Source organism: Rhamphochromis sp. 'chilingali' (assembly GCF_963969265.1).
Source record: "Rhamphochromis sp. 'chilingali' genome assembly, chromosome: 4".
Lineage (NCBI taxonomy): Eukaryota > Metazoa > Chordata > Actinopteri > Cichliformes > Cichlidae > Rhamphochromis > Rhamphochromis sp. 'chilingali'.
Genome location: NC_137948.1, coordinates 45,279,828 through 45,291,485, shown reverse-complemented (window position 1 = coordinate 45,291,485; position 11,658 = coordinate 45,279,828). Strand labels below are relative to the sequence as shown.

Sequence of the window (11,658 nt, the reverse complement as noted above, 5' to 3'; positions counted from 1 at the left end):
AGCAACACAGGGGCACCACAGGGGACTGTCCTCTCCCCCTTCCTCTTCACCCTCTACACCACAGACTTCAGCCACTGCACAGAGACCTCCATCTTCAGAAGTTTTCTGATGACTCTGCGGTGGTTGGATGCATCAGCAGGGATGATGAGACAGAGTACCGGGCTGTGGTCGACTCCTTTGTCACGTGGTGTGAGCAGAATCATCTGCAGCTCAACGTGGCAAAGACCAAGGAACTGATCGTGGACTTCAGGAAGACCAGGAAACACTTGACCCCTGTTTCAATCCAGGGGGTCAGTGTGGACATTGTGGAGGACTATAAATACCTTGGAGTACACATTGACAATAAACTGGACTGGGCTAAAAACACCACAGCACTTTACAGGAAGGGCCAGAGTCGTCTCTATTTTTTGAGGCGACTGAGGTCCTTCAACATCTGCCAGAAAATGCTGAGGATTTTCTATGAGTCTGTTGTGGCCAGTGCGATCCTCTATGCTGTTGCATGCTGGGGGAGCAGGCTGAGGGTCGCAGATGCCAACAGACTTAATAAACTGATCCGTAAGGCCAGCAATGTTATGGGGATGGAGCTGGACTCCCTTACGGTGGTGTCGGAGAGGCGGATGCTGTCCAAGATAAAGACAATGTTGGATAACACCTCCCACCCACTCCATGACATGCTGGTCAGTCACAGGAGCTCGTTCAGTGAGAGACTGAGATTACCGAAAAGCACCACTGAACGACACAGGAAATCATTCCTGCCTGTGGCCATCTCCCTGTACAACGCATCCACTTAACACACTGTTTGCTGCTACAACTACACATGTTTCTTTTCCAACTATTTATTTATGAGTGACTTATGTATGTATGTATGTATATATATGTATATATTGTACTATTCTTAGTTAGTGTATTGTCTGTCTTGTCTTAATGTTGGTTTATAATGGAGCACTGTAACAAAAAATAATTTCCCCCAGGGATCAATAAAGTATTCTGATTCTGATATATATATGTGTGTGTGTATGTTTACTTTCAGTTATTGTCGATTTCATTGTGGCGTGCCAACTGCACTGTGGCAGTGATGTGTATTCCTCTGATTGGGAGAAAAGAAAAAGGAGGTGTGATTCTGTTCTGAATGATTCAATATGTCCCTTGTCTCTTTGAGATTGTCATTGTTATTGTTCTAAATAAAGTTCATTTAAAAGAATTATCAGGGTTAATAGTTATGGTTTAGGCTGATGGTTAAGGTTAGGCATTGTCAATGAAATGTCCCCACTGAGATATGAAAACGAATGTGTGTGTGTTACAGAGGTTACAGTTCATTTGCCTCATTTTAAACCGACGGAACGTTTTGAATAAGGAAGTGAGAGCTTCCGCTTACTCATCGTTCCAAAGCTCTTTCCGGTTCCTGCCGCCGCGCGAGGCGAGCGAACACACATGTGCACATGTTTAAACCCGGCCGAGAGTCACAAACACTGATTCATGTTTAATGTGAGTCAGAGCCATGTTGGACTACACACCTATGCTGCTTCACCTAGACTGTGATTCTTTTAAAACTGTCTTCTGGCCGAAAACGCTTCAAATTCGCTTTATTTTGAAAGGCCTTAACCGGAAGTATGTGTTTATTCCAGGTAACTTCACGTTTCCGGTTTGCGCTAACGCTACATCCGCTGCAGGGCTTGGAACAAGTCTGTCGTTTGAATTAGTGTCCGTGTGGTACTTGCTGAATCCCAATATGAACACGGTCCTGTCGAGAGCTAACTCGCTGTTTGCCTTCTCCCTGAGCGTCATGGCGGCTCTGACTTTCGGCTGCTTCATCACCACAGCGTTTAAAGACAGAAGGGTTCCTGTGGACATCCACGTCTCTAAAGTCATGCTGTAAGTCTCTGCTTTCAACAGCTGTTAGCATCACACCAGGTTCTATCGTGTCTTTGTTCCGTGTAGCAGAGGCTGCAGGCTGGTTTACATGCTAGCTGTTTGGCGGGAGCCGCTCTGTGGCCTGCGGTCCTGAGCCTGGACAGCATCCTCAGTCTCGGGATACTCACTGTGCCTGGAAGGGGTGCAGAGCGGTAGTTCAGAGCAGTACTGTACCACAGCTGTGTACCATAGTACAGATATGTACAGATATGTACTGTACCACAGCTGTACAGTACAGCTCTGTAGTACAGAAGCATTTAGGGTCATGTGAGGAACAGCAGTCGTTTCTTTCACCTTTGCATGCATCCGTCCCAACTTCTACATGTCGAGTGACGTTTGTAACTTCTCTCTCTCTCACAGGAAGAACGTTGATGACTTCACTGGACCCCGAGAACGAAGTGACCTGGGTTTCATCACCTTTGACCTTTCAGCTGATATCCTTCCTATTAAAGCATTGATGTGTTTGATCTTTTCTTCTTGCGATGTGTTGCAGCTGCTTCAGAGAATCTTTGCAATAAGAGTGCACTGTGTGGCTGCTCATGATTGTGCATTTATTCAGCTCTTTGTAGACTTGTCGTCTTTTTTAAAAACTCCATCCTGAGACAAAAGAACAGTTTGAAGCAGCTGTGTGTGTTGGGCGTTACTAAATGAATGCCAGTAGGTCTGACAGAGATTCCAGCCAAAGGCTTGTAATTATACAGTCATTACATTGACCCTGCACGCTCACTGCTGAATCATTCACATTTGAGTTCAAGTCGCGTTAACACCAGATTATCCCTGGTTACCATGGCGATGTACACCATTGTTTTAGGCACTGACAATGCAGTGAAGATGCTCGGATTCATTTTTGTTTTCCTCTCTCGGTTCTGTTGATGGTCCTTAACTTTTCCCACATTTGCAGCCAATTTTTGATTGGAATGTGAAGCAGTTGTTTCTCTATCTGTCTGCTGAGTATGCCACAAAGAGCAATGTAAGTCCTAATGCACACACACCTCGACCTTTTAGTAAGAAGCAGGCATGAAGCACGCTACATATGGCTTATCAAAGCATCACATTGTGTCTGACGGTTAGTGTACAGGTCAAACTACAAGTCTGATGTGTGAATGCACGCCAGCACTCTGATCACTTTAAGCATTCAGTCACTCGTCTCACCTCATCTTCATCGTCACGTTGTTATGAGAATGCTGAACATGAGGCTTTTTGCATAAGTCAGTGACAGCGGTCCATACAGATCACCGACGGCAAACAATACACAGCTGGGTGGTTTTTAGCTGTCAGAGGAGTGGTTTCAGGGCTCGCAAAATTTCAAAACCCCTGGTAGCCCTTCAGGCAGGGACTCGTCAGTTTTAGCCCAAAATAAATGTAAGTAGCCCGAATAAAAAAGAGAGCAATTTTTTGATTGATGTTTTGTTTCTGTTACAATATTATACATTAAAGTATAATATTGTAACGGAAACAACACATTAATCAAAAATAGTTGAAACAAAAATTACAACATTGTATAAAAATTACAATCATCAACTCAAACACTTGGTTCTAATTGAACAGAAGTTTCTATGAACTTGTAAGAACTGTGTAGGACTTGAATCAGTCTGTGTCAGATCCTGAATCTGACATTTCCACTGAAGTCACGGTAAGAGACAAGTGGAACCAAGATCGAGGCCGTTTGCTTTTTGAAGTTTGCACAGACTGCTGCATTGTGCCAGTGGTCGTTCACTCTTTGCAACATAGTACGCTGTTCTAAACAGATTTTCAGGTTTATTTTTAGTTTGTTATTTGCAATTGGTGTTTGTTCTGGGAAAGATATTGCAGACTGAGCAATAATGCATTTCTTGCATTTCTCATGGGTTCTAATGGGGGCCTTTCTTAAAATGACTGGTCCCAGTAACAAAGGCGCTTGTCAGTTCAGAAATCGAGAGAAAACCAACAACACACCCGGCAGAACATTATGTTATTTACACGGGTGCACATAAGTGGTCCGCATGTGCGCATTCGCTGTCAAAATAAAAGACGCACCAGATAAGAAGTTGCAGCGCGCGTTTGCGTCCATATAAAAGGCTGTTTTTGTCTGCTAGAGTGGGATTTTCACGGCACATTCTGCACCACATCTCTGTGCGTTCATCATTTGTTTGAAGCCAGCTCACCTTCTGCAACCACTTTTCCGAGAATACGTGCTTCTTTTGTGGTTCGGACTCCTTCTGACATTTCTTTGGAGGTGGAGGAACATCACAGTAATTGCTTAAAGGAGCTTCTTGACATCTTTAAGAGTTCTAAACAAATGTCTGTCCTCCTCCAGAAAATCTTATGTACGCAAACACGCGTTGCAACTTCTTATCTTTTTTATTTTGACAGCGAATGCACACCTGCGGACCACTTATGTGCAGCCCTGGTTATTTAGCTCGTCATATTGCAGCCACAGAAATTATTTTGTCCATGAAACCATAAAGCTGCACTTTCTTTTTGCCTTATAGTCTGATTTGTCATAACTTCTCCGTTGTGTGGTAAGCTTTTCTTTGGCTGTCACTTCTTCACCCTGACCTGTCTTATTTGGCTCAGCAGAACTGAAATGCTTTTACACACTCACTCACATAAGCTCAGCGATTCTCTGCGCGATCAACCTCTCACATGTTTAAGCTGCAGGAGATTTCACTTGTCATGTTTGCATAGTAAGCTAACGATTAATAAGACGATGTCAGAGGAATTGGTGCACAAATTATCATCACTCACAGATCAGTGCTGTCGCTCTCTATACACAGTTCGCACGATTGCAAAGTGAAAGCAAAAAAACAAGCGCAAATTCAAACGCGATTTCAATATGTCACATATTGGCAGTGGCTCACCGATGCCAATGACATAATTACCCAGCTACATTTCCGAAAGAATGCAAAAGCATTGACATATATTTTTCCTTCCTACAATAGCCTGACGGGCAGGGCAGATATAGATTTTGGTAGCCCGACTGGAAGAATCGCTAGCCCCGGGACGTCGGGCTAGCGATTTTGCGAGCCCTGGGTTTGATACGTAACAGTGAGCAAGAGAGTACGTGAAAGGTGTTTGCAGAGTGTGTGTGTAACAACAACAAAACTCAGTAGTTCATCTAATCAGAGTTTGACAGGATTAGGATGAGCCCAAGTCTCCCAGCTGTTTCCAGAAGTTCCCTGAAGGTGTGTAACTGCAAACAGCTGCAGGATCTGTGTGTAAGCGTCTGTGTGGAGCTCAGACAGTTGCGCAACAACTTTAGTAGGATCAGCTGGTGTGTCTGTAACAGTGTAACCACAACATTGTCATGTGTCAGTGTTTTGGAAATTTGTGACTGTATCAATCAATCAATCTTTATTTATAAAGCACTTTTCATACAAAGATGTAGCACAAAGTGCTTTACATGGTTAGCTGTAGCTGTGAGGAACACGGCTGTAAAGATAACACAACTATATTCACACAAAGACATTTTAGCCCGGAGGAGGCAGGGATCTAACCACCAGCCTTCTGATTGGTAGATGAACCGCTGCCTGACCATGGATGGAGGTCCTGCAGTATAATTAATCTGTGTGTGTGTGTGTGTGTGTGTGTGTGTCAGTCTCTGAACCAGGTCGTCCTGTGGGATAAGATCGTTCTTCGAGGTGAGAACACCAAGCTGAACCTCAGAGACATGAAGTCCAAGTACTTCTTCTTTGACGATGGAAACGGACTGAGGTGAGATACCAGATGTGTATCAACACATGTTCTGGACTACTAAAATCAATAACATCCACCAGCAACTCAGTTCACATGTTGTGTCTACCCCCTCTCCAGAACCTTTTCTCCTTTTTGAGCTGTTTTCCACTCTTCATCTTCCTGATTTATCTGATATTTCTAAGTTTGTGTAGATCAAAGCCTGCCACGTGTCATCTTGACCCTATGCCTGCAGGGTTTGTGAAATCCTGCCTCTCTTCCTTACTCCCACTCATCTCTGCTATATTCACTCTTCACTCACCACCAGTATCGTTCCCTCCATATTCAAGATTGCTCTAGTCACTCCTATACTGAAAATACCTTCTTTAGATCCTAACAACTTTAACAACCTCTGTCTGTTTTCTAATCTACCCTTCATTTCTAAAATACTCGAAAAAGTGGTTGCAGCTCAACTTCATTCACACCTGGTTAATAATAACATCTACGAGAGATTTCAGTCTGGTTTTCGTTCATGTCACAGTGCAGAAGCTGCTCTACTTAAAGTCACTAACGATCTTCTAATCGCAGCTGACTCTGGTCTTTCACCATTCTCGTCCTTTTGGATCTGAGCTCAGCCTTTAGTGATGTTTCAGTCGCGAACGAAATGGTTCTTAGAGCCGGCTCTTTGACGTGAACGACGCGAGCCGGCTCCTTATTGCGAGCCGTGGGTTTTTGTTTTTTTTTTTTCCTTTCTCTCACCCTCTCTCTCGCACTTTTTCCCGCTTCACTCCGCACGCGAGCCTTGTGCTTTGCGCTGGGCAGAGGGGGGGGGGGCGGTAGTTACACTGGCAGTAGCTCAGGAACAGAGCGGGAGGGAGAGAGAGAGCAGGGACAACAACGTCCCATTAGAAAGGTATAGTAATCATCCACAACTATTTTCAGTTGCAGATGATAAAGGATTCAGAAAGTTTATTCATGCAGGTCCATATGACAGAGAATGTGCATCTTCTTTTTGTTTTCATATTATAATTTATATTTAATTGTGTTGTGTTTGCAGTGTTTTGTGTTGTTTCACTTTAAATTTGTTTAAAAGGAAAAAGCTGAAAATTTAAATAGTCTTTTTAGTGAGCCGAGCCGAAAGAGCCGGTTCTCTAAAAAGAGCCGGAAATCCCATCACTATCAGCCTTCGACACATCTGTCACTCTGTCCTTCTAAGCAGACTCTCCTCTCTCTGCATCTCTGACACACCCCTCGCCTGGTTTCAATCATATCTCTTTGACGCTCCCAATTTATTCAACTAAGATCATTCCGCTCTCATCTATTCCCCGTCACCTCTGGTGTACCCCAAGGCTCAGTCTTAGGCCCTCTTCTCTTTATAATATACATCCTCCCTCCACATCCTCCTTGCTGATGACACCCGTGTATCTCTCTTGCAGACCTGATTCCTCCCTCCCACCTTCTTCCTTTACAGAATGTCTATCCGAGTTAAAATCCTGGTTTTCTAATTTTTTAAAGCTCAATGAGGATAAAACTGAGATCCTCCTTATTGGCACCAAATCCAACCTTTTGAAGGCAAACCATTTCTCTCTCACTATCGTTAACTCCACAGTTTCCCCTTCTCCTCAGGTTAAGAGCCTTGGTGTCATCCTAGACAGTTCGCTTTCCTATAAATCTCACATCAATAACCTCACCCGTTCTGCCTACTTCCATCTACGTAACATTAACAGATTGCTTCCTTCTCTTTCCACCCAGTCTACGTCCATTCTTGTCCACAGTCTTGTTACCTCCCATATTGACTACTGCAATTCTCTTCTGCATGGTCTCCCCCAAAAATCCCTCCATAAGCTTCCAACTGGTTCAAAGCTCTGCTGCTCGCACTATCACCAGAATCCCTCCTACCAGCACATCACCTGTTCTTCAGGAACTTCACCTGCTCACAGTGAAATTCCGAATAATATACAAACTTCTTCTGCTCACCTTCAAGGCCATTCATAACCTCGCTCCTCCTTACCTTTCTGACCTGTTAAGCACCACTTGTTCTGCCCGTTCACTTCGTTCTTCTTCTTCTATCCAGCTTTCTGTGCCTTCTTCCCGCCTCAGCACCGTGGGAAGCAGAGCTTTCAGCTGCTCTGCTCCCAGGCTGTGGAGCTCTCTGCCCCCAGATATAACAAACACTGGTTCTCTCCCCCAGTTTAAATCTCAACTCAAAACCCATCTGTTAAAATCTGCATACTCACTGTGAATCCACTGTTTGTTCGTTTTATCTTGTGCTTTTGTTTTATTGTTCTTCATTGTGTCATTGTTCTATCATGTGTTTTTTATCTATTGTGCAGTGTCCTCGGGTGTCTTGAAAGGTGCTTTATAAATAAAATGTGTTATTATTATTAACTGTTCATTACACTGGCCTCTATTTTTCTCTCTGAGCATAATTGTAACCAGTGTTTCCTAATGCTAAACATGTTACCTGATAGGCTCTTCTGATCAAGCTCACATCATCATATTACTTAGTCTTCTTTGGTAGTAGGTGGGCCTCATTAAATACCAACAGGGGTTAGGGGGCCAAGTCTGCTTGGTTCTTGGCTCCACACGGTCACAAAGAACAGGCAGGCATGAACCTCCGATGACATGTTCATCACTCAGACCTAAGTGGACTCATGGAGGCAGACTCTGTCCTCGTTAGCGGCAGCGATACCATCTATCAGAGGAGATCCTTAGCATTAAACCATCAGCATTGAGCTCTGAATGCACTCAAGACATGATCATTAACGGGCTTAGATCTTAGGACCTGTTCCTCATCTTTCTCCTGAATGTTCTAGTTGGGAATGTGACTTCAGCCCATACTTAATGTACAGGCTTTAACTTGGACTTTCATTCATTTTTTTCCTGCCACCTTCAGCTGACACACAAACACAGTCCCTCCCTCACACATGTTCTTTTATGATAAAGCAGGGCTGGATATGGCGACCCTCAGTCCTCCCTTACTTACTAATAGGCCTCAGCTGCCGGGGGATTCCCATGATGCACTGCTTCTTCTTCACTCACTATGTGTTAATACTAGAGATGGCACGATACCACTTTTTTATGTCCGATACCGATACCGATATCATAAATTTGGATATCTGCCGATACCGATATGAATCCGATATAGTGTTTTTTAATCAACAAAACTGTTTTTTAAATATCTTGCTGCATTTTGTATAAGTTCATACTCAAGTTTAAAACAACAACTACACTAAAGCTATTCTGTTATACCTGTATGCAAAAAAAAATATTTCATAGTTCAGCAATACTGATCAATCTAATAAACTTAAACCTGCACCATCCTCCCTATTCTGGTATTTTAAAGAGTACTTAGCATAAATATTAAGCAGCCTAACTAATAGGGTTCCAACTCCCAGCAACAACAAAAATAAATAAATAAAAAATAGGGAACCACCCCTCACGCTCCACCTCATGATGCTTAATCGACGTAATCAACCTTAATTTGATGCAGTGTGAAAAAAAAATGCACAGAAATCAATTATTTTTCAAGAAATATTAAATAGATTCAACATCTTTCTTCAACAAAATTGCAGACTGCACAGATGGTACCTTCCCAAAGGAAAAAGTACTATAGCTTACTAGGGTATATTAGACTTAACAGTTACTATATACAGTAATGGACTTCTATTTATTTTGCATCAAATTAAAACTTTGGGTGTCAGATAATTATTTATTAAAAGCTCGACATTTTAAATGAGAATAAGAAAGAAAAGTATGTCTTTGTGCCCCCTTTTCCCTGTTAATGCCCTATCAGCCCCCCTGGCTAAACTTTGCTAGATCCGCCCCTGCACAGTTACCAGCGTCAGCTACGTAGAAAAAGATCCTGGTGTAGAAAGTAATATTAAATAAATTCTAACAACAGCTGATCAAGCTTAAACGTGCTGCTGTTGTTCAGCCGCTGGTTTCCTCTTTCTGGTGCAAAGTGGGCCAAAAGCAAACTAGAGACACGGACTCGCGACAGAAAATCCGATCAGCTGATCGTTAAGCAGTTTCATGATTGAAGTAGCAGCAAGAAGAGGCAGTCGCTCCATATATCGTTTGTTAAGCTTAATGCAGGAATGCTTTACAAACATTCAGCGATGGACTTACACACTTGCTTTACTTCTCTCGGGATAACTTTGTCGGAGATGAAATGCCGGGTTGCTAGCGAAGCTCCACATGCTATCCAGACCACCGACAGGTCCCGCATGCCACAGCCGCTCTATCACGTGATGCATACTGCTCCGTTCTGAGGCGAGTTACGGCGTGTTGCAAGTTTTGTGAGGTGCTTTTGTGATATTTAATGGATCGGATTACATTTTTTATTTTTCTCCGATATCCGATCCAGTAATTTAGGTCAGTATCGGACCGATACGTAATATCGGATCGGTCCATCTCTAGTTAATACATCTCTCTGCATTTAATCCTTAGTTATTATTAATCTCTGGCTCTCGTCCACAGCGTGTCTTTGTTCTGGCTTCCTTCTCTCACTCACAGCAGATGGCCCCGCCCCTCCCTGAGCCTGGTTCTGCTGGAGGTTTCTTCCTGTTAAAAGGGAGTTTTTCCTTCCCACTGTCACCAAAGTGCTGCTCATAGGGGGTCACATGATTGTTGTTTTTTTTCTGTATTATTGTAGGGTCTTTAACTTGTAATATAAAGCACGTTGAGGCGACAGCTGTGATGTTGTTTGGCACTAAATAAATAAAACTGAACTGAATCAAAGGTAGCGTTTAGCAGCAATGGCTCATAATAAAGCTGTAATGTTGGAGCTTGACTTTAAGAAAAAACATTTGAACCCAAATGTTTGATGTTACAGACGGTAGGACTGATCATGTTTAAAGTCCCCGACTGATATAGAGACAGGTCTACCAGCAGCTTGATGGAAATGGTAACAGTCTCAGAGTCGAGTCCCAGTCTTGAGTTTAAAAAAATGATACGCATGAAATTTGAAACATCCTGAGTATTCTGACAAGGAGATTTGTTTCCCATAATGCAGTTCATTTTTTCCCGGAGCCTTTGTCGTCTCTTATTTCACATGCTTTTCACACACGTTGAACATGATTGGCTGATTGTCATTATTTCTCGTCGTCAGGGCCAATAAGAACATCACCTTGACATTGTCCTGGAATGTAGTTCCCAACGCTGGAATCCTGCCCCTGGTGGCTGGAAGTGGACACGTCAGCATACCTTTCCCAGAGACCTACGAGACCACCAAGAGCTATTAGAGATGCACACATCCAGCATTGACTGTGCTCTGACCGCTGAAACGAGATGTAACTGAGTTTTTGGTTTGTAATAAAAGTTGAAATTGGAACGTCTGTGTTTGTGAAGAGCTCTTCTGTGTTCTGACGAGCAAACAGTGATGCTGTCAGCATCGGTGTGTTCATGTACCTCCGTCTGGTCTGAGGGAGCAGCTCTGGCTAATACAGTGGATGTGTGTATTCATTGTAAAGCTGCTAGCTCGTAACCAACTCGCTAGCAGCATGGCCTCTTCACCTGTCCCTCCTGCACTTTCTTGCTCATTGTGTCAGATGTTTAGTTACTCCTCGGCCTCCTTTAGCAGTAATGATATCTGTAACAAATGTAGCATATTTGCAGCTCTGGAGGCCAGGATTACTGAATTGGAGACTCTGCTTCGCACCCTTCATTCACCCATAGCTAGCCAGGCCCCTGTAGCTGGTGCAGCCGAAGATAGCGTAGGCCCCTCTAGCTGTTTCTCAGCAGATCCCGAGCAGCTGGGGAAAGAGGGCGGCTGGGTCACGGTGAGGAGGAAGCATAGTCCTAAACAGAAGCCCCAGGTACACAACCAACCCGTTCATGTGTCTAACCGTTTTTCCCCACTCGGCGACACACCCGCCGGGGGTCAAACTCTGGTAATTGGTGATTCTGTTCTCAGACGTGAAGCTAGAGACACCGGCAACTAGGGGTGGGTTTTGATTATCATTTTACCGTTTAAAATCGATTCTAGCTTGGATAACGTGATATCGATTCATTAAAATCCTCAATAGATTTTTTTAATATAAATTTATTTTGCCCGAAACTCCGCCGATGGATCGAATCAGCGGAAAAAGGACG

The 11,658-nt window shown here is 43.5% G+C and overlaps 1 protein-coding gene across 1 annotated transcript; it reads left to right on the top strand.

Annotated features, from left to right (window-relative positions):
• Positions 1–1,635: 1,635 nt before the first annotated feature.
• spcs3 (signal peptidase complex subunit 3) lies at positions 1,636–10,901 on the top strand. Its single transcript, XM_080879943.1, has 5 exons — positions 1,636–1,872; positions 2,272–2,347; positions 2,807–2,881; positions 5,489–5,604; positions 10,676–10,901. The coding sequence occupies exons 1-5, from the start codon at positions 1,730–1,732 to the stop codon at positions 10,806–10,808; spliced, it is 543 nt and encodes a 180-aa protein (XP_080736069.1). The 5' UTR covers positions 1,636–1,729; the 3' UTR covers positions 10,809–10,901.
• Positions 10,902–11,658: the final 757 nt, after the last annotated feature.